Source organism: Ambystoma mexicanum, chromosome 3p, assembly GCF_040938575.1.
Source record: "Ambystoma mexicanum isolate Mex_15411 chromosome 3p, UKY_AmexF1_1, whole genome shotgun sequence".
Classification (NCBI taxonomy): domain Eukaryota; kingdom Metazoa; phylum Chordata; class Amphibia; order Caudata; family Ambystomatidae; genus Ambystoma; species Ambystoma mexicanum.
The window spans coordinates 1,163,177,458-1,163,201,150 of record NC_090925.1 but is presented as its reverse complement, the minus strand read 5'-3'; the positions used below and the strand labels follow the sequence as shown (position 1 = coordinate 1,163,201,150).

General features: G+C 46.2%; 1 protein-coding gene across 11 annotated transcripts in view; it reads right to left on the bottom strand.

Moving 5' to 3' along the window:
* The window catches only part of JADE2 (jade family PHD finger 2), a 1,406,581-nt gene that overhangs the window by 1,150,750 nt on the left and 232,138 nt on the right, over positions 1-23,693 (bottom strand). For 5 of the 11 annotated variants that reach the window (XM_069652559.1, XM_069652560.1, XM_069652557.1 and 2 more), the window contains one exon: positions 9,438-9,527. The exons of 3 other annotated variants lie outside the window; for them this stretch is intronic. In XM_069652559.1, the coding sequence (XP_069508660.1) occupies positions 9,438-9,527 (90 nt within the window). Of the gene's footprint in view, positions 1-9,437; positions 9,528-9,884; positions 9,957-23,693 lie in introns of all 11 variants that reach the window. 3 more of the 11 variants (XM_069652566.1, XM_069652565.1, XM_069652567.1) reach the window with 1 other exon arrangement.

Here is a 23,693-nt window from a genome sequence, read left to right as displayed (position 1 = left end):
CCTGAAGAACCACAAGGTTATTTTGTCCAGGAGAGTTCAAGGATGGAATTGATGTGGAGCAAACATCTTTCTCCCGACACTGTGCGGGAGCTGGCATTTCCCGAACGCTGTGGAGGAGCAATGGGACATTCTCTCACAAGATGTTTATTGGAGGCGCAATACAGACCAGTATGGATTTGTCGCATCATTTCTTGAGGGGTAATGGGTCCACGAAAGGTTCCTAGTTGCATAGGTTCTGGGTCCGGGGTAGAAGGAACAGTAGACTCTGCTCTAGGGGCATGTTCCGTGATGGTCTTTTGGAAACTTGACTTAGACTTCCTCTTCTCTGCTCTTCTTTCTTGGATTCGGAAATCTATCTGTAAGGATAGATCCATAAGAGCCTGGAAGGAGCTTGGCCGTGCCACCCTAGCGAGCTCATCTTTTATTTCTTCGTTCAGCCCCCTTCGGAAGAGTGTAAAACTAGCTTCTGGAGACCAGTCTGCTTCTTTCACAAGTTGTTTGAAACGGGTAACATAGGTGAGCATATCCTGGGACCCTTTTTGAAACTCGAGTAGTCTCTCTTGAGCACTATACACCTGCTCTGGGGGATCAAACATTTCCTAAAGGGCTCTCAGAAAACCATCATAGTCATCCAAGAGTTTGTCGCTTGTATTGACTAGGGGGGTTGCCCAAGTCAATGCATTTCCAGTGAGGTGTGAGATCATAAAACCCACCTTTGCCCTAGGAGTGGAGAAGTAGTAGGGCTTGAAAGTGAAGTGAACTAAACACAAATCAAGGAAGGCGCAGAGAGTCTTGGAAGAACCATCATACTTGTCCACTATTCCTCCCAATATTACATTTTCTTTGGTTGCGGAATCACGTGATAGAACTAGCTGTTTTAATGCTGCGTTCTCTGCCTTGAGGTTGTGTACCTCTGTTGTTAATTCCTGCATGCCTCGCATGAGGTCTTGAACGGCGGCTTCCATCTCTGAATCTGTATCGTTTTTAAGGCGTCTCAATCTGTCACAAGTCTCTCCCCTTCTCACCTGTTTCTGTTGTGTACTTGCGACCTTCTGGGATTTCTTCTTCTTTACGGTCCGGGATTTGTATAGACCCGCCCGCCGCTCTTCAGCGTCCAGCGTGAAAGTAGTGGTTCAGTTTCCAGGAGCGTTCAGAAAGTCCAGGGTAATTCCAGGAAGTAATTAAGGTACGCTCGGAGGCACGGAGGATTGTGACTCGAGCGCGGAAGGTTTTCCAGGAGATTGGAGAGGGAAGGGATCAGGAGGGGATTCAAGGAACTGGGAACAAGGAATCAACCGAGAGCCCCGATCGAACTCTGGCTAAGCACGTCCGTTGAGGTAGCGGTAGCGTTGAGACGCGCAGAGCTGCGGGGGCGTGTCTCTTTTGTAGGATGAGCAGCGTGGAACGCATAGACTGATCCGGAGCATTCCGTTCCGGGCGGCCATGTTGGAAGGATAACTGCATGCAAACCCCTGCGAGTCAGGGACCAGGAGGTCCAGAAAGGACGTAGACGACGGTTCATGACAGCGTTGCCTTGGAGGTACCAATCCTTGCACCTCAGCCTTTCAGAAATCATGCGTGAAGGCTGTGTGTCTTGACCTCTGGATGGAGAATCCGACCCTCTCTTAATGGAAGATGTAATGCAGGGCAGATGGACATGTCCAGAAGGTCCGGGTACCAGGTCCTGCTGGCGCAACAATCCGAGGCAATCAGGATCATGTGTTTCCCAACCTTTCTCAACCTCCTGATCACGTGAGGAATGACGGGGACTGGAGGAAACAATTACAGGAGTGGAAACTCCCAGTCTACTATGAACGTGTATCCTAGAGCTCCTCTTGGAGGAAATTGCCTGGAGCTGTACAGTTCACACCTGCGGTTGACACTAGTTGCGAACAGATCCACTTGAGGGGTTCCCCAATGGGTGAAGATCTCTTGAAGCACTTCCTGAGCTGGTTCCCACTCGTGGGAGACTGTGCTCTGCCTGGTCAGAGCGTACGCCGCCGTGTTCTCCTCTCCGGTTAGGTGAACTGCCGATAGAGATTCCTCCTTGAATTGCTCAATACCAAAGCTGCACAGTGTACACCTCCTCTCTTGTTGAGGTAGTACATGGCCATTGTGCTGTCCATCATTATCAGGACATTCTTTCCCCTACAGTGGGCAGAAAAGCCATCAGCGCAAGTCTGATTGCAGTCAGCTCGAAAAGATCGATTTGTAGTTTGGACTCCGATGGAGACCAACAACCACTGATTGTCAGATCATTGGTGTGGGCGCCTCACCCCGTGAGTGAGGCGTCAGTCACTACTGTTATCTCCGGCCATGGTTACCAAAAAGGTTCTCCCTTCAGTATGTTGTCCTTGCAGGTCCACCAGGGGAGATCCTCTGCGACCCTGCTTGGAACCTGAAGTAGGTCTGATATGTTTTGTGTGAACTGGGACCATTGTGTCCTGAGGGCCCATTGAAGGGATCTCATTCTCAGACGAGCCTCTGGCACCACAAAAGGCCCAGCAACCTCAAAAAATGAAAGGCCAGGAGACGCTGGGTGCTTTGAAATTTGGAGACCATCTGTAGAATGTCTTGCGCCCTCACCTCGGGTGGCGAGCTCTTTCGCAAGGATGTATCCAGTGCAGCTCCAATGAACTGGAGTTTTGAGAAGGTGTCATATGTGACTTCTTGTAATTGAGGGAGAAACCGTCTGTGAAGAGAGTGGCAGGTGACGGTGAGATGATATAGGACTTGTTTGGGAGAACCCGCCCTGATCAGCCAATCATCCAGGTAGTGGTAGACGCAAATCCCCCCCTCTCCTGAGACTCACTGCCACCACCAGCATCAGTTTGGTGAAAACCCTCGGGCGGAGGTTAGCCCGAATAGCAGAACTCGAAACTAATAATGAGAACCGCCAAATGCGAACTTCAGGTACTTTCTGTGCTTGAGATGGATTGGCATACGATGATAAGCATCTCGAAGGTCCAATGACACCATCCAATCCTGGGTTTGGAGGGCCGGAAGGTGTGACCATCTTGAACTTGTCCTTCCTGAGGAACTTGTTCAAGTATCTCAAGTCCAAGATGGGTCTCAGTCCTCTGTCCTTCTTGGGTATTAGGAAATATGGAGAGTACCACCCTTTGTTCCTCTCCGCTAGAGGCACCGGTTCTATAGCGCCTTTCTCTAGCAGGGTCAACATTTCCTACACAAGGAGCTGATCTGGAGCCCTCAAAGAGTGGCTCCCCGATGGATGTTTCTGAGGTCTTTGAATGAAAGGAAGGCAGCAACCATGGGCTATGGTTTCCATTGCCCAAGCATCCAAAGTAATGTCTTGCCATTCTTTCAGAGGCTGAGACAGCCTGACACCCACAGCCTGACTCCCACTGGTGTTTTGTGACTCAAAACCTCAAAGAGGTTTTGAGGCAGCTGAGGCAGTGGCTGTTGGTAAGGTTGCCCCTGCTTGAGCGGGCTTTGCACCTCTCCCTCATCCTCCACGAGGGAATCTTATTTAGCCTCTTTGACCAGCCATTCCTCTCGCTCTTCCAACTACCTGAGGAGTAGTAGCAAAAAGATCTACCCCTCCAAGGTTGTCCACTGGGGCAAAAAGGTTGAGGCTGCCTAATAGCGGCACCTAGGGATTTGGCTGCCGCCTTTGAGGTCTGCAACTTCAAGGCTTTCGTCTGCCTTGTTGCCAAAAAAGGAGAGACCCATCAAAAGGCATGTTAAGAAGTCTGGATTGCACATCTGGTGCAAATCCAGACTTCCTCAACCACGCAAATCTGCGTATTACGGTGCTAGTTGCCATGGCTCTGCTGATGCTGTCAGCAGAATCCAGACTTGATTGAAGAGACTAACACATGGCTTCTTTGTCGTCTCCAACAATAGCCAAGAACCTGTCTCTTTCCACCCCCTCGGGAATGTGCTCTGCCACCATGGAAAAACAGTCCCATAGAGTAAATGAGAATTTTGCAAGGGCACCTGTGAAGTTGTCCGATTTAAGAGCTATGCTCCCTGCAGAAAATACTTTTCTTGCCCATCCGTCTACTCTCTTGTCATGCCTATCTGGAGGGATAGATGGATAAGCTGCCCATTTGGAAGTTGCGATTGCTGTCTGTACCACCAGACTCTCTGGAGTGGGGTGTTTAGATAGGTACTCGGGGTCACTACTGGAAGGGTGCTATTTTTTGGTTAAATGCTTGTTTACTGCCGGATTAGTCTCTGGCGTCTCCCAATTTGCTGCCACCCTTTTTTGGAGAGCAACATAAAATGTTAAAATAGAATCCATTTGCGGACCCTTATCCAGGATGTCCATCAGATCATCCTTTTCAAATGGGAGGGTAGACCTACTCCACCCCATATAGTGGTGAACTTTAGATATTAGCTGCCTATATGAAGCATCTGCGTGCTCACCAGCTTCACGTCTACCAAAATCCAGCTCTGGTGAGGTGTCTACCCCACTGGCCGTTTGTAGATTATCACAAATATCTTTCAATCTCGACTCTACCGAAATAAAAGCTTTCTGGCACATTTGGTGCACCAAATTGAAGACCAAAAGGCGCATCATTGTCTGATGACACATTTTCCTCATAAATTGAGGTGAGAGATTTGAAATAATCTTTCCTTGGCCAAGGAATGTAGGTCTTGTCTGGTATAGGCATCGAATTCTTAATAAATTGTGAACTTGATGCTCGAGGAATAAAAATCTATTTCGGCTTACATGGCGCCATTGGTTTAGATGACGCGGTTGGCGTCGACAGTACGGCTGGCGTGAAGGGGCGCGGTTGGCGTTGATGGTGCCGCTGATATCAGGGACGCAGCTGGCGTCGAGGGCACAGCTGACGTCAATGGAGTCGACGACCTCGACCTATATTTGGACTTGCGGCTCGGAGGAGCCTTCAATGACTTGTCATGGCATTGAGGCCTCGGCGGCTCTCGAGGATCTGGCCTTCCACCCTGGATCGAGGGTGCACAGGATTTGGCTCAATCCTCTTTCCTTACCAGCTTCATTGGCAGGCACGTTAGGAGCAAGGCTTGTCGAGGGTTTTTGTTTTTGGAATATTTTTAGCATTTCCGATCTAAATGCTTCCCATTTGGCAGGTGTGGAGCTTCTCGTGGGACAAGATATCCTCTCAGGGGAGATGTCTGATGACGAAGTCGAAGAAGGTGACCTCAGGTGCCTCTATTTCGACAACATCGATTTTTTAACCTTCTTCCTTCGAGGAGAGTCGCCTCTCGGTTCATCGGAAAAAGGTATCTTCGACGGGGTAGTCGATGGGGATTTTTGGGGTTTTACCTATGCCAATTTCCCCTTTCGCTCCTTCAGAGCCTTTCCGGTCAATGACTTGCACTTGGAGCAGGCCGAGGTCTTCGGCTCCACCCCAAGACACCACACAAACTCGGTGTGGGTCTGTTAATGGCATCTTAAATTCACAATTTCGACACTTCTTGAACACAGTCTTCGGGGTAGTAGGTGTCGAGGAAAAAGACATTAAAGCGAAGAACAATGGAAGTGTGCCGCATTTTCTCGAAGCAATAGCTTACGTGGAATAACAGAACTGAAGCCAACAGGCGCTGCGTGTGACATCATCCTTGAGACGGAGGCCCTCGGGGGACATCGAGTCGACTGCATTAACGCACATCGCTCCCTGACGAAATAAAAATTCAGAAGCAGCTGAAGCTGGATATCGAATATCAAAGATGAGGAATGCGTGGGAGGACACAATCCATTCAAATGCCTTTTTCTGAAAGTGAAAGTGCATCTGCTAAATAAGGGGACCTTTGAAGTTTGCCCATAAGTAGAAAATGTACATATATGAAATAGTAATAAGTCATATACGGACCATGGGAACTAGCCTAGGTTAAGGTGGTGAATTGACAAGAGTAGAAGTACGACCAAAATACTGTGATGAATCCTACGGATCCCTTACTAAACTAAACCCCTGCCTAAAGTCTCCTCCCAGGTGGCCAGGGAAAGGAAGACGCTTCCTGATCCTGACCTTGGTGGTGGTGTACTGTGGGAGGCTCACCTGGTAGGAGATAAGGCCCAGGGTGCTGATGAGATCCCGTGAGATGAGACACAGTATTTGTCCTGTAAAAGGGAGAACCTTTTAAGGTTGCTGAAACAGGTAACAGCCTATTGTCATTATGAGGTATCTGAACCACCTACAAGATCTGTGGCTATGGGCACACATTACATAGATCCTGAAACACCCCTAAGAATAGCAAGACCATTCAAAGCACTTCAGGATAAAAATCTTCTTTGCTCCCAAAAAAAGGAAGGAAGGGAATATTCAAATGCTGTCTTAAATAAACTGGGCCTCATTACACGGTATGCGGTAAGGGATTACCGGCACCGGTAAGGAAACCGGTGCCGGTAATCCCTTACGCCCTACTATGAGGTGCCTTAGCGGGTCCGTTGCTTAGCGCCTGGTTTTTCCAGGCGTTGAGGAAGGGACCCGTTGGGGGACTTCAGAGCTAATAACGGGCCCGCTAATCAAGTGCCCGTTATTAGCTCCTTCCCCATCCCCATTGAGCCCTATGGGGGCTCAAATGGGAATGGGGAATGGTTCCCGGAATGGGGACTTATCGGTCCCGCCAGTGTCGGAATGACCTGGTAAGTCCCCATTCCGGGAACACGGACCCGGAATGGGTAAGGGGGTAGCCATGGCGCTAATAGCACCATGGCTACCGCCTACCGTGTAATGAGGCCCACTGTCTTCCCCTATAATGAATTATAATGGTTCATCCCTAAATAACGTTAAGGGAAATAAATCTACCCATAAAACAAAGAAGTTACTTAAAAGAACTAACTTTGTTGTTGGGAACTACAAGTCTCATAATCGCATAAGTACTTGGACGAGGAATAGGGCTGAAGAGTCATGTAGTAGTAGTAGTAGTCGTCAGGCAATTAAGCCTGATAGCCCACACCAGAGGGAGGCTGAGAGGCTTAAAAAGCCCCCTCAGCTGCAGGCAATTAGAAGGAGCTGAAACTGTGGCTGAGGTGTATGCAGTAGTAGCAGGAGAAAGGCACGGTGTTGGCAATCCAGGCATACGTGGGAGAACCAAAAGGGACACCGGGACTCTGATGCAGATTTAGCCTGCTTGACCTGTGAGGGTCTTGTTCCCCCAAACTCTGGTGTGCAGAAGCTGCACAGCAGAAGGCATGCAGAAAGGCTGCCTTTTGCCATGTGAGCCTAATTGCAGAGATCGCGCAGCAGGAAGCGTGTCGGAGACTGCAGTGAAAATGTGGGTCTCGGGAGCAAAATGGGCTCCTTAATTGAGTGGCCCGCTCGGAGACGCCTTCAGCGAGGAAGGGTGTATGTCCCAAGTGAAGCCAGAAGTTGTAAAAGTTGTGCAGCATGCAGAGATAGGAACCCAGAAGCGGGTGAGTTGAACCAGGTATTCTGATTCTTTGCGCGAGCAATGCCGGCAACAGGATCTACATAAATAATCACTCCTGTATGAGCAGAAGTGATGCAGAGTTAATTGTTGAGTCTTTAACAAAAGACACTTGAATTGTAGCACTCGCGTATGATCGGGTACTCTCTCTTTCACTCGTGTGAAGAGGAAACACTGCGAAAGCCAATTGTTGAACTTAAAACCTTGTAAATGGTCTTGTGTGCCTAATTACGATTCGAGAGGAAGAGTAACCTCTGAATCTTTATCAACGCAGTCAACAATTGCAAACAAAGAGTAGTCAAGTGTTTAAACTTTGTTATTTAAGTTGGAGAAAGCAAGCATTGCCCAAGCCAATAGTACACAAGGTATTTCCTCGATTGAGACTGAAACCAGCCCTTCCCAAAATAAAAGAACAATCTAAACAGTATTGTGAGCCAAAAAGAATCTCAGCATTGCCTAAGATACAAGTGTGCAAGTGTTACCTGAAGCCAAGAGAGTGGCAACAAAGCTTCTGGTAATTATTATGGCTATCAGTAGACAGAGAGATAAAAGGCAAGGTTGGGGAAGGTAAACTTGCTACTTAAAAACATTCTTTGGAGTTAATACAACCTACATTGACAAAAATAACAGGAAGGAGAGAGAAGTGTGCCTTAAAGGCAATTCTAGGTTGCTGTTGGTTGCAGACAGACAAGAGAGGCAAAGGGGCTCTCCCTTTGGAAAAGAGATATTCAGAGGAAGGGTGCCTTGTATACTTAAAGGTGTTCAAGTACCTGAAAGTGAGTCTTGTCATAACCAAAACCTGTTTAAAGTCACAAAGTACTGACACTGTGGTCGTGTATTTGATTGTCAGTAGATTTGAGACTTCAGTAGCACAAATGAAGGTGGGAGACTATGAGGCAAAGGAGTAGGCTCTCATGGTACACGTGTGTAGAAGTTGAAGTTGTTGAAGTAGAAGGGCTGTGCAGTCATACCGACAAAGATACCTACAGTGAACCCTAACCTTGTAAAGAGAGACATACTATGTTAACCACTATGTTCCATTAACATTTGCAGAAGTTGTTTTTCCTTTAAACTGTGGGAATTCTTTTTGGACCACTGGAAGTTGTGGCAAAGCATTGTGACTGGGAATAACATTGATGCTGTTGTGAGGAAGTGGAAAGTCGTCACTTTTCCAAGGAGAAAAGCTTTTCTGTTGTTGGAATTTCGGTTAACAGAACTTTTCTGTAACATTGAAGGTGCTAAAAACTGAACTAAGACTACAGGACAGAATACAGATTTCCTGGTTTCCTTTTTCTTTTGAACTGAATTACCTCAGAACCTGAGGAAGGGGAGTTCATCCAGGTTATCAAGACAGACTGTGAATACCTTTGTTGATGTCAATTGTGTGAGGTGCCAGACATCTTGTGTTAGAGTGTTTCCCTTTAGTTTTGATAGGCAGGGAAATCCACGTCAGAGTAGGGATAGCGAGGCGTTTGATAATTATAATCTAATAAAAATGGCATGTGTTGAAAAATCATACAAAATGTATCCGTCTCACATTTCTGAGCCCTCACAATACTAACGAGGAAATATGCTATGGGCAAAATGAATTGGTCAGAAGGGCTAATGTAGTAAATTGTCAGGAGTTATAAACTGGTTGCACAACCCAGATAGACACGTAGCAAAGGCCACAGAGTCTTCATCTCTACTGTCTGGGAAACCATACACTAGATATATATGAAAGAGAGAACTCTAAGAAACAAATAAAGCAAAATGATATTGGTAACTCCTGTCCCAAACCTTACATATGGTCCATCCACAAAATCATAACAAAAAATATACTTTAATTGTAAAAGTCATCAATTTAAAAAAAGGTAATGTTGCACAATAAATAACATTCCATAAAGCACCGTCTAGACATAAAAATCTATACAAAACATATTTCACATAAAAACATCAATACATTCTTTTAATTGCACAAAAACACATAGGCCTCTAAATAAATCAGCTATTGGCCCAGTTATGTTGTATTATGAAAAGCCTGACATGTTTCAGTCCATAAACTTGATTATTCGGACCTTCTTCAGGGGGTTCCAAAGCCACAATTTTGTATATAAGTTGACGGATGCACAAACTGGTCTCCACAGCGTAGCAACCACACCCAAAAACTAAAAGGTAAAAAGGAAAAAACAGACAAGTCACCATTTACATTTACATTACTGTATAACACACACAGCCAACATCATCCACAGATTGCACCTACTATGGAAAACAATCAGATTAGTGCTCTTTATTGCACCAAACAACAAGGTTTGACCATACCACCTGCTTAAGGTGCTTGGTATTTCCTGTAGTGCATCAATGCACTGCTGCACCTTCAAAGTAGGGCAGCTAGAAATTTCAAACGGGTCTCGCAAGACGGCCCACACCAGAACACTACAAAAAACAAAACTAGAACCCTCTACTATATCATTATAGGCATCACAACCGTTATTACCCCAACATCAGGCAAAGACACTACCCACCTGATGGATAGGAACCAAGTAGACTAACGCCTATTTTTCCTGGTCACACTTGGGTCTGTTGGCAGCATTTGTCTGAAAAACCAATACAGTACTCATGAAGTTCATAACTCAATACTCTATCACTCCAACAACAACCATGACTGCAAAAAACATTCACCATAAAATTACTATGGACTCCACATTTAACTTAGTTATATAAAAAAGATATAGAGATCCATCCAAGTGAAACGCTAACATCGATGTTCTCCAACATTATATTTCTCTCTCCCTCTGTAATTATTTTACCGCCCGTGGTTTGCAGACCCTCCCTTCTGTTGTTGCAGGGTTGCTTTTGCCGTGTGACCATATAGGACAAGGAGCCTTTTCTTAAAATACTCCACTATTTCTCCCTAATCCAATCCAAGTATTGCCTCTATGGAACATTAGCCAGTCTTAATATTACGTTGGGTTTCCTTTTTGGACAACACAACTCCCGCACTGTAAACCTGCATGCAAATTAGTTGGAAAATGCATGCCGTCATTGTAAAACAATTCCAATGCCACTCCAATAACCAATGTTCCAAACTACGAATTTTAGTGACTCCACAGGTACAAATCTTACCTGCCGTTGCCTAGTATGCAATTTACACTGTCCCGTCTCAATACCGAACAAAACCACTGTTGCCATGGCTAAAGCTCACAACCATATCCGGCAGCCAGACAAAAGACATAAAGGAAGGACTTGATTTCTGCAGGAAAAAGGGCACTACATGGCTGCAAAGCCGGCGGCCATCTTAACAGAGGTTTCACCAGATGATTTTAGGATCTAAAATGGCAGTTAATGCTTCCGCCTAGGAGACCAACGTACAAAATATAGTTTCCACAGGATGTTTGAACTACTAGGTCTGTGTACTACCCGCCAAAAATATAGGGGGGGCGGGGCGAGAGAACGAACGGTACCCGGAACACATGTACATCCATTATTAAGCAGTAACTACAGACGAGCAAGAATTACATTCATATTCCACACTTGATTCTTGGTTGCCACTTTTAGTCAGAAACAGGGTGCAATAATGTAGCCAAACACAGTCCCCAGAGGGCAAATGAGGGGGGGCATGTTAAAGTCATGTTCGTGGTGACAGGGACACATTATGCCACTCAATACCCTCTTTAATACCAACAATATGGCTGTTGGTTTTGAAACCTATCTTTTGTTCATTTGTCAAAGGTCAAATAGTCTTCGATTGATCACTTCCTTATTGGGACCATTGATTTTCTTCAAAATGACCCACTTTATATTGTCATGGGTAGGTCCCTTCTCCATATAATGTTTAATGAGGAGGGCCTGTAAAATGTTGTTCCTGACACAACTACAATGTTCTATCAATCTGGTCTTACATTTTCTATTCATTTTGCCAAAAGTATTGCAGCCCACATGGGCATACGATCGTATACACTACATTATCACCGTTACAGTTTGTTTGTGCCTTGAAGACCCATTTATTCCTTAGAACAATGTCTATTTCAGTGGTCTTGATTGTAAAATGGCAAAGAACACATTGTCCACAGACAAAATGACCCACAACTGGGGCCATACCCCACAATGTGGATTGTTTAGTTATCTTACAGGGTTTGTCAGATATGTCATTCCTCATATGAATGTTCCGATGTTTTGGCTCCTCTTAAAGGCTACTAGTGGCATAGTTTCCCTCTTCGTGAAAATATGTTTCCAATTCTTTATAATCACGGATTGGATACTATATGAAAGGTCTGTGAAAGTATTAACAAAGACCAGTCCTATGCCCTTATTGTCTTTAGGAGACCCATCTTCCAAAAGGGCCTCTCGGTTATTATTGTAGGCTCTCTTAACTGAGTTTTTGACTACCCGACTTGCATAGCCTCTAGCTACTAGTTTCTCTGTCAAAATATTGGCACTCACCTCAATGTTGTTTCATGCTGCTATTTCGCTTCAACCTCAAAAATTGACCAAATGGTAAATTAGCTTGATATGGTTGGCATGAAGGCGGAGAGCATTACTATCAGTAGGTTTGCTAAAAGGTTTGACCCAAAGTTTGCCCTCAAAATGGAAGATGGTAATATCCCAAAAATGTATTTGACCCTTACTGATCTCACAAATTAATTGCCTGTCAACAAGAAACCCTCCCATTCGATGAAAATGTCATCTATATATCATAGCCATTGTATAAGATGTTTCTTGAAGGGATTATTATCATCATACACTGTCTTTTTTTCAAAGAATTCAACATATAAAGTGGTCAAATTAGTGGCCATTGCTGCCCCATGGCAGTGCCCTCAACTTGTTGGTAAAAAAGTACCCTGAAATTGAAAGACATTTTGTCAGCGCATATTCCACGCACCAAAGGATGAACCAACAAAACATCTTCTACCACCTCCAATGTGGCCTTTTGAGGTATAACTGTATACAGGGCATTGGATATCCAAACAGATCAATAAATGGGTGTTGTTGTCAAATACCCTGCCTTCAATCTTATTGGTGTCCCTGAAATAGCTCTTCATAGCCAGAACAAAACGTCTTAGATAAATATCCACTTATTTAGATAAAGGTTCCAAAATGGAATTAACTCCTGATACAATAGGACGATCCGGGATTTGTAGGATTCTTCTGAATAGTACTTTGGACACAGGGCAGTTAGGTTTTGGACATTCTGACTCCGTCAGATGCTTATTTTTGAGTTTAGATAGGGAGACACCTCTAGTGCAGGGACAGAGCGGCATTCCCCTCCACACCCCTTTCATTTATCAATGAAAGTCTTTAGCCAAAACCATGTCTAAACTTAAGCCAGGGTTTCATTCCTGACCCCCACAAAAGCCACAGGATCTTTAGAAAGTTCCAGAAATGTTACAGATGAAAATGTCTGAGGAGTTGTTGTACAGAGACCTGGGAATGTATGAATTAGTCACCTAGAAATATTAAGGAGATGAGACTAATGGGATGGTCTCACAGGTGGGGGGTGGGTGGATGTGGTGGAAAGAAACATAAATGTTATGAAATGTTTAGCCCCGATCTGACATGATAAATCAAACCAATAGTAATGTTGCTATATTAATGTATATTAGTAAAATGGATTTTCCCATTGATTTTAAATGCACCACTTTTACGTGCAATGTTAAAGATACCGCTGGTTTATTTATTTAATATTAAATTAACGGATGGGTCTTTTTGCCAGAACTCTTTTCTAAAATGGCGTTCATGTCCGTCTCTGTAACTCTGACCAAGGTCGAGCCCTTTGTTCCACTTTTTGGCGGGCTTCTCCACAGAAGCCCTCCAAATGGTGCCACTCTGTCTGGGTTCCACAGGAAGGGTGGAGGGGGGAATTGGCACCCTGGACTGCGTTGCCTCGGCAACCCAAGTCACACTCTACTCTGATTGGCCCAGTGGTGAGCCGCCCGGCTCACCACTTAGCATGTGTGATTGACAGCTAGGCTGATGAATGGGGGTTTTTCTGCATAAAAGCAGGGCCTTTGGGACTGGAACTTCAGAAGTCGCCACAGGACCTAAGAATCCGAAGAGGGAAGAAGCTGAGCCATCTGCAACGACGACACCACCGGTGGAGCCCTGCTGCAATGAACTCACCACTTTCCCAACGACAAGAGAAGATCTTCTGCTGGACGAGTTTTCTTCCTCTGAGCTGGTGGGACCAACCAGCTCACCCTTTTCGCCTTCCAAAGACGTCTCTTGGTCGAATCGCCCGTGCCAAGCACCCCGGCGGCCGGATAGCCAAGCTTCACCACTTTGACCGCGAATAAAAGGAACGCACCTTTTAACCGGAGAACTCCGCGGCTGGTTTCATCCCTTTGCAGTGCATCGACTCAAAGTTTCCTCCTCAACGAGATCCTCTCTTCCCCTGGTCGGAACAACGAACTACAACCGCTGCCAGGAACAACTGCCACCGCTGGAGCTTCCTCTCTCTTTAAGGTACGGTGTTCCACCTGGCCTCCCTTTCTTTGGTTTGCCCAAGGTGACCCTTAAATCCTTAGCTTGCCAACTCGGTTGGCCCCAGACCTTCTAACTTTACCTTCTTGAATCACCCCAACCTCTTTTGAACATTCTGCAAAGATTTTTTAGTGCATTTTAAACCGTGTGCTCCTGGGCACATTTCGCTTTGCTCCATTTAAAGTGGGCCTGGCCTATGAACTTTGGTTCTACAGTATATACTGCCCTTCTTCTCTTGCTGAGAACTCCTAAAAGTGTTGGGACCTGGTTTATTTCTATGCTCTGTCTTTTTCTCTCCCTTTAACCTAACAAATGGAGTGTCATCTAGGTTACACGCTCACATCTATTTTAACAAACCGTGGAATTTTAACTCTGACTTGTCTAATAGTTATCAAGGGAGGTGTGTATATTTTACCTGACTGTGTTTTAACTTGCTTTTGATTTAGAGTGCTAGTATAATGCCTAAAGTGTGTTTTAAATAAATAATTATATACTTTTTATACAAAGCTCTGGTCAGTGTTTGTTTGCTCTACTGTGTTTTTAGTCCTATTGTGTATACTCTATATACTGCCCTACTCTTCTTGAGAGAGGTCTGACTGCTCAGCCACAGCTGCCAGGTAAATCTGGGTGGTACAGGCTGCTACCAATTGGGTTTACTGCTTACTCCTGTAGTCTTAATCTTTTTGCAGTGTTCCCCAAAGAAACTGCACAGGATTCTGCCTAACAAAGCCCTACACTGGTCTGGTTAGATGTTAAGATTACATCATGAAATTTGCATTACGCACACACTGCACAGTGAGGTTATTTACTTAAACTATATGAAGTTATAATTGCACCACCTAGTACTGGCTGACTGCGCTTAAAAGAAATCAGATAAACGTCAATATATCTTTTATAACAAGCTCAGAGCTGCAGAATGACACAGGGACTGCACTGCAAAAGGCCAGCAAAGAGAAAAAGCTGCTTTGAAGTTCTCATGATAAGCAGGAAGCCAAAAGAACAGCTGTAATCTGGGCCGGTCCTGTCAATGTGTGTTATTGCTTTACTTTGCAGCATTTCCCCCACCCACCCCCTTTCATTTATCAACGAAAGTCTTTAGCCAAATCCATGTCTAAACTTTACCCGAGTTTCATTGCTGACTCATCACAAAAGCCACAGGAACTTTGAAAGATCCAGAAATGTTACTGATGAAAATGTCTGAGGAGTTGTTGATCAGAGACCTGGGAATGTATTAATAAGTCACCCAGAAATATTAAGGAGATGAGACTAATGGGATGGTCTCACAGGTGCGGGGGTTGACTGCGTTGCAAAGAAAAATATATGTTAATGAAATGTTTAGCTCTGATCTGACATGAAAAATCAAACCAATAGTAATGCTGCTATATTAGTTAATGTCAGGCCAATATAAGCCCTACACTGGTCTGGTTAGATGTTAAGATTACATCGTGAAACTGTGAAACGCTGAACTAGGCTAAATGATCTGAAAACACTTTAATATCCTAATAAGCCAATATCCCAATACTAATTTTCAGTCCTTGGCTTGTCTTTTTGGTTTTCCTTTCTCTTCTTGTCTGTGTTTCTCTTTGTAAGCACCCTGAGGCCTACGGGTTAGTGGCGCTATAGAAAAATGCAGATAGATAGCCATTAAAACCTTTACCAAGTCTACCCCATTAATCATTTGTATCTTGTGTATTGAAGGTGGGACAATTAGTCTTTATTTATTTTAATTGGGCCCCACTGACATAGTAACAATTACCATTATGACCCAATGTTTAAACTTTGCCAGGGGTCACAATTTCAAGTTACAAGCTCCTAGCTGGCATACATCACTCACTACTTTATTTCTACAAACACTTAGAGAACACAATTTTCTTTTTCTCCAAATTATCTTTATTGAAATCTCGAACAATTTACAACTCAACATTCATATAAACCAAGCAACTTCGCTGGAGAATTTAAATTTATTTTGAATGGGTCAACCAAACCTGCCCCCCCCCAATTAAATCAAGAGGAAGGAAAAGAAAGACAATGGTGGGTGGGGGGTGAACCGCACAGAAGTGAGATCAGTGTTCATGCCATAAGTAGCAAATGCCTTTGGCCAGCATATCTTTGCGTGTGAGTGCACGTCACTCCTCCTGTGCAAACCCAGACTGCGCACAGGACTCAGGTCAGCGCAGACCCAGCAGCTTCAAGCCCCTCCGCCTCCAGGTCAGTTCAGGTTGAGATGTTTCATGAGCTGTGGTCCGCTCCCTGTCCCGGATAAAGTACAGAAAGGTGGACCAGGTCCAGGAGAATTTTTGTAGTTGATCCGATATGTGCGCAGATAGTTTTCCCATCGCTATAATTTCCCATATCTTTACCCACCAGTATGAAATACCCATGTATTCCAGGGTCGTCCTGAAGTAAGCACAGTTTACCCTTGCAGCCATCTACAGGTGTGAGATGAGGTCCACTCTAGGGCCCGAAACTTGGAACATGGCATCCTCTGGTGAGTCCCCCAGAAGCATTTTTATCAGGCACATGGGGAGCAGGCAGCCCATGATGACTTTGATTTTGGAACGGATCTCCTGCCAAATTGTATGCATGATAGGGCAATGCCACCACATGTGCGCCAGGTCCACCAATTGTCCGCAGCCATGCCAGCAGCGGTTCACATAATCCAGGTGGATCGCATGCAGCCTTTGAGGGGTTATGTACCACCGAAAGCATATCTTAAGGGCACCTTCTTTAATTTAGGAGCACCAGCAGCTTGTGTGCGCCCTAGCCCAGATCTTCAACCACGATTCCTCTGGGATGACAATACATAGTTCCTTTTCCTATCGTAACATGTCTGGAAGCTTTTCCCGCAGGGAGGCATTTTCCAACAAGCGGTAGCAGGTGAAAACCTTACCTGATTCCTGCCCTTTGAGCTTGATCCCCGTAGGGGGCGATAACCTGCCAATTTAACAGTGTTGTGGGAGACCCAATGCTGTAATTGAGCATAGGGAAACCGTTACGACTGTCAAATGGATTTTTTCTTTGCATTCTGTGAATGTGAGCGGTGTGCTGTCTTTATATAAGTCCCTCAATCTCAGAGTGCCCTGAGCTTCCCACAGTGCGAATGTCCAACTATCCATGGCAGCCGAAAACGCTGGGTTGCGGATCACCAGGGTTAGAGGGCCCAACCCGGTTTTAAACCATCTATGAGCGCAAGCCTTGTCCCAGTGCTGCAGTGTAGTGCTGGAGGTCAATAGAGGGCTCTGTTGTTCGTGTCTGGCTTCTTTGGAAAGAAAGGGAAGGTGGGCTAGTCGAAAGGGTGTACAGAGTTGTTCCATCACCTTCCACTTCAGGGACTTGTTGTTCACAGCCCAGTCCAGCATTGAGGACATCTGAGCCGCCCAACGTACCTCTGGATGGATGGGACCCCCAGAATGCAAAAGCCCCTGGACCGAGTAACGAGTTTGCGAGAAGTTCAGGGGGTCTGTGCTACCAAATAAAGTGCCCTAGTGCCTTTTGGAGGTCAAGTAAATCTCTCTCTCCGGAATACAGATTGGGAGTGCAGAGAAGTGTAGGGAAGGCATGGTATCACAAGTATTACACTGACACAATGGAAACAATTTTTAACCTTTATTGAAAATGTTGGGTTCAGAGAAACTCCTAGTTTGCCCTATAACTAAGATTAGTAGTCTTTTCAAACAATAAACAAAACAGTCCTAGTGGAGTGTGTCAAATCAAAATGGCATATGCTAACAAAACCGGTTGTATAAGAATGGTTTGTTTTACAACTGTTTGAATTACAATTGACCTTTTCACAATTGACCGAATTGTGATGGTCAATTGTAACATATATGTGGGGGGAAACCCCCCACAACTCCCCACCCGACGCCAAACCCCTCAAAACCCCTATATATATATATATATTACCAAACAGATATGGGAAACATTACTCACCGTAATCGTATTTCTGATGCTTGTATCTGCTTAGATTCACATGCTGTGCATAGGCCGACACCTAGTGGAAGTTGCAGAGTATTACAGTTTGTTCTTCGAAACTCGAAAATGGGCGTCGACACAGGGCGTGTCAGTAATACTATCCCTAGTGTGACGTCCATTGTACCCATGATCCCTCACGCGTGTAGGACCCTAAGATTGTATTTTTTCTGACATGAGGTAGCATGAGAAGTAGCGCGAGTACAGATAATCCAAGCAGATAAAAAGATCATCCATGCGCCTTCTCTCAGAGGGGAGGAAGGGTGGGTCGTATGTGAATCTAAGCAGATACAAGCATCAGAAATACGATTATGGTGAGTAATGTATCCCTTCTGAGGCTTGTGGAATCTGCTTAGATCACATGCTGTGCATAGATTAGCGAGCAGTACCTGAAGAAGGAGGTGGGATGTGAGAAGGGTCATGAGCAAATAAATGTCTTAGAACCGCTTGTCCCACTTGTGTATATGTCTTGGAATGTGCGTCAATGCAGTAGTGCTGAGTAAAAGTGTGAATAGAGCTCCAAGTAGCTGCTTTGCAAATGGTATCAAGGGGTAGATTTGCAATGAAAGCCAGAGTGGCCCCAATACCTCTTGTAGAGTGGGCTCTTGGTGTGAAAGGCAGAGTTTTTTCAGAAAGGGAGTAACACAGCTGGATACAGTTAATAATCCACTTAGAGATGGCACCTTTAGAGACGCAATCCCCCTCTCTGCCTGTAGCTACGGAGACAAACAGTTGGTCTGTTTTCCTTAGCAGTCTGGTCTTGTTTACATAGTAGAGGACCGCCCTACGCACATCTAGGGTGTGTAGTTTCACTTCAGCCGAGCTTTGTGGGTTTTGGAAGAAAGCCGGAAGCTCGATGGACTGGTTCACGTGGAATTTGGAAGTAAACTTGGGTGAGAACCTAGGGTGTGTACGCAAAACCAGTTTATCCTTGTGAACTGTAAAGAAAGGATCTTGCACTGACATAGCCTGAATTTCACTAACCCTTCTTATGGATGTAATAGTTACTAAGAAGGCTGTCTTATAAGTTAGGTGTTTGAGACTGCTTTTATGCATGGGTTCGAATGGGGGGCCCATGAGTTTAGCTAGCACCACATTAAGGTCCCACCCTGGTGGTGGGTTTGAAATAGGAGGGTGAAGTCTCTTTACTCCTTCCATGAAGGCTTTAACCACTGGAACTTTCCACCACGACACCTTGTTATGGGAGGTGGTATATGCTGACAGAGCTGCAAGATGCACCTTCAGTGAGTTAAAAACCAGTCCTGCATCCAGCAGGTGGAGCATGTATGTAACAATAGTAGGAGTGCAATCAACTGGGTTGATTTGTCTATTCTGGTACCAGATAACAAATCTCTTCCACTTGTCAAAGTAGCAGTACCTATCACGCTCACCTGATTCCCACGGAGGCGCAGGTCTGGCTTCGAGTGCTGATGCTTCTTCAATGGTGAAGCGCAGGACTCTGATGATGGACAGGAAGGGCCCCTCTACTCTGGCTTTTCTGGCTCGCAGGAATATTCCCCTGTGCGTGTAAAGGGAGTATTACCTACTGACGGAATAATGCTCAAGCCTCCCACTCCCTTCCAACCCTCCTCGGTACCCTTCCACGATTCCCCGTGAAGTCTCACCTTAGGGTCCCCATTGGGGCCGGGGTCCGGAATGCCGGGAAGCGGCAGGACCCGAAATGAAATGGGAATGACCCAACAGGTAAGTCTTAGAAGGAAACTGAGCTTTTCCTATTTCCCTTCCTTCTCTCACCTTGTTTTCTCGTCTTTTCTCTCTAGGCTCTGGGAAGTGGGTGTGGATCCGGATGATCGCTGCTGAAGATGGAGGCGCCCAGGAAAGGTGGGTGAAATGAAGCGCTGCAGCGATCGAAGCGAAATGCTTTTAAAATGATGTCTTCCCTTTCAGGATCGTCGGTGTGATGTCTCCGTGATGCAGCTTTAGCAGGTAAGGTCTTCTTTCTCTCCAATTCTCTCTTATCTCCCTTTGCAGGCGACCCAGGATGCTGACAGGCGTGGCTGAAGTCCAGATGCAGGAGCTGACACGGTGAGCGTCCAGCTACGAGGAGCAGAACAACGCAAAGCGCGAGTTGCTGATCGGGCGTGGTTTAAATAGCTTTGGAAGAAGTTCCAGGCATGTATCCTTCCACCGATCAGGTATGTATCCTTCCCCAACCACACCCAGGTGGAATGTAGTCCCACAGGTAAAGTAGTTCCATTCAGGCCTCAAGAGGGCCTGGATGTAGCAGCATGGTCTGCATCAGGTAAGTGCACATTAAAACACTTGAACACATGTCTAGCTTTATGAGCCAGGCGCCTAAGGCGCCAGGACAGGGGTCCAACATGAGCCTGGCGCCTAAGGCGCCAGGACTGTGTCCAAAGGGCCCCAGCTTGGGCCCGCTGGCACTTCCCTGGGGGGAATGATGCCTGCCTCTGGGGTTGCTGGGTCGGACCTGGCTCCTTGGAGGTAGGCATCATGACAGTGCCTCGTTTTAGGCTTCCTAGATTCTTTTAGGATGTCCATACATCTTTGAGGCAAATTTAGATGTCCAAACTCTATGACCTCAGGAGCCATGCTGCTAGGTTCATTGAGCTGGGTAGAGGATGTACTGTTTGCCCCTGATGCTGGGACAGTAGGTTGTGCCAGCCCGGGAGCTTGATGGGGTCGCACGTCGCTAATCTGTGTAAGTGTGGGATCCACGGTTGTCTCGCCCACATGGGAGCAACTAGGACAAGCGTCATCGATTCCCTGTTCATCTTGTTCACCACCTTCCTGATGAGGAGTTGGTGGAAAAGCATATGCAAACATTCCTGACCAGTTCATCCACAGGGCGTTCCCCTGGGATCCTGGTTGTGGGAATCTGGACGCGAATCTTGGGCATTGTCTGTTTTCGCTTGTGGCGAATAGGTCTATGGTGGGGGAACCCCACTGAGAGAAGAGATCTTCTACGATTTCTCTGTGTAGACACCATTCGTGCTCCTTTGGGGGGGGGGGAATCTCTGCTTAGTGCATCTGCTAGAGAATTGAGATCCCCTGGAACATGTTGCAATGACAAGAAGATGTTCAGTTTGAGTGCCCATGTCCAAATTTTCTGGGCAAGCTTGGACAGATTTGGCAAACAAGTCCCTCCCTGCTTGTTTATGTAAAACATGGCTGAAGTGCTGTCCGTTCGGAGCTGCACTGACAGATTCAGGATGGTAGGGTTCAAACGCCTGAAGCGCTCTGAATACTGCCAGAAGCTCTAGCAGGTTGATGTGATTCTTGGCCACTGAGTGAGACCAGAGCCCCTGAGCTGTGTGGTGGAGGAGGTGAGCTCCCCACCCTGTTAGGCATGCATCGGTTGTGACTACCGCCTGCATCTCGGGATCGTAAAAGGGTTTCCCCTTGGACAGATTTTCTCTTGTCCACCAGTGAAGGCTTTGTACCAGTGTTGGCGAAACGACCACTAGATCGTCCCACTGACCACTTGCCTGAGACCACTGTTTCGCCAACCATTCCTGCATGGGACGCATGCGCAGGCGCCCGTGGGGGACCAGGTAAATACATGACGCCATCATGCCTAGCAAACGCATTGCTTTGCGTACCGTTATCCGAAGACCGTTCTGATATTGTGGAATTTGCAGTAGTATATTCCGAATTCTTTCCTCTGATGGAAAGGTCAACCCCTCTTGTATGTCTAGGATAGCTCCTAGGAACTGTTTGGAGGTGCTTGGCACCAGACTTGACTTTTTCTCGTTTATTGAGAAAACCAATTCGAAGAGGAGGTCGATTGTCCTTTGAATGTTCGTTCTGCAAATCGCTGGGGTTTCCCCCGTGATGAGCCAGTCGTCCAGGTAAGGGTACACCGAGATTGCCTCCCTGCGTAGGTGTGCTGCCGCCACCGCCAGTACCTTGGTGAATACCCTTGGAGCCGAGGCTATACCGAAGGGCAGTACTTTGAACTGGTAGTGCCGACTGTCCACCTTGATGCGCAAATACTTTCTATGCGCTGGGAACATGGAAATATGAAAATAGGTATCTTTCATGTCCAATGTTGCCATGTAGTCCCCCTTTTTTAGGAGGGGGATTACCTCTTGGAGAGTAGTCATGCGAAACTTTTGGGGCTTGACATATTTGTTTGCAGGCCTTAAGTCTAATACTGGGCGCATTGTTAAATCTTTCTTTGGTACAAGGAAGTAAGTTGAATAAATACCCTTGTTTACCTGGTGCCCAGGGACGAGTTCGATTGCGTCCTTTGCTAGCAGATTGACGATCTCCTTGAGGAGGATTCTTTGGTGGTCTAGAGAATCTGTTCTTTGTCGTGGAGGGTGGTTCCGAAGACGCTCTAAAAGTTCTATGCAGTATCCTGCGGACACTGTTGACAGCACCCATCTGTCTGATGTGATCCCTTCCCAAGCTCGGGTGAAGTTGGAAATGCGTCCTCCTACTGGGGATGCGTGAGAAGGGACCCTGAACAGAGCGTCACTGTTTTGGTGGAGGCGTGCCGCTGCCTCTACTGGGGCTGCCTCTACCTTTACCCCGTCCTCTCTTATTCCCTCTACTATAACCTTGGGTAAACTGTTGGTTATTGTTCCACTGCGTACCCTGGCCCTGGGAATAGTTAGACCCTCTATGGGAATTTAGTCCGCGTGTGTGGCGAAAATTGCCATACCCCTTTGATTAGGGGGTTTGGTGGTTAGTTGACCTAGGGACTTGAGTGTTTCATACTCGTCCCTGGCATTTTTAAGCGCATCCTCGACCGCCTTACCGAACAATAGATCTGGCTCCACCGGTTTGTCTAACAATGATGCTTGTGTTTCGGCCTTGAATCCAGACTGCCGTAACAAAGCGTGTCTCTTGATAATAGTACCCTCTGCTATCAATCTACCGGCATTATCTGCAGCATCAAAGGTTGCCTTTAAAATGCAACCGATACGGCTCTCCCTTCCGCTGACACTCGTGCCAATTGGCTCTTTAGGGGCTCTGGGGCGGAATCTAGGAGTGCCGCGACCTCCTCCCACTGGTGGCAGTTATAACTCGCCAGTAGGGTGGTGGAGTTGGCGATTCTTGCTTGGTAGGCGGAAGTGGAGGCAACCTTTCTGCCGAACCCATAGATCTTTTTGCTCTCCTTGTCAGGAGGAGCTTCTGACGATGACAAGGGTGTTCCTGCCCTCTTGCGGGTGTTTGCAACGACTAGGGAGTCCGGTTTCAGATGCCCTCTTATATACAGTGGGTCTGATTGGGCTGCCCTGAATAGCTTCCCAACCCTGGGATTGACTGCCCTGGTGAGATTGGGGTTTACCAATGAAGGGTCTATTCTTCTTTGGATGGACCTAAGGATAGGGATGGCCTGCGCAACAGGTCTCCTTTCTCCCACCAACTCTTCGGCAAAATCTCTTTCCTCTTGAGCACCCTGGGTGTCAATGTGGAAGTGGTTTGCTGCTCTAGATAGGACCTCATTTAGGAGGGGTTGGTTGTCGACAGGGGAGTCGGTAACCGGTGGTTCCTTATCTATCGGGAAATCTACCCTGTATATTTCCGGGTCGTCCTCTTCCTCCTCTAGTTCCTCATCGTCCCCATATTAGTCTGTCCCAGTCTGTTCTTCCAACATGCTCAAATCTGTATCCTCACCAAGGGAAGGATCTTCTTGTTCCTGAGAATAAGGTTGCATGTGGAAGGAATCTGAAGACCGTGTTGTTTCGAACCGGGACTTTTAGTTGGGGGGGATAGAATCCTTGGAGCCTGAGGGAACCGACCCGTCGGGGTTATAAGTGAGAAAATGTTCGGGATTTTTAGAATAGAAATCTGCCAATGATGACATTCTTGACATGACTCCATCTATGTCCTCACTGGACCACTCTCTTGAACTGGGAATGACTTTGCCTGGGGGAAGTTTCCCTAACTCA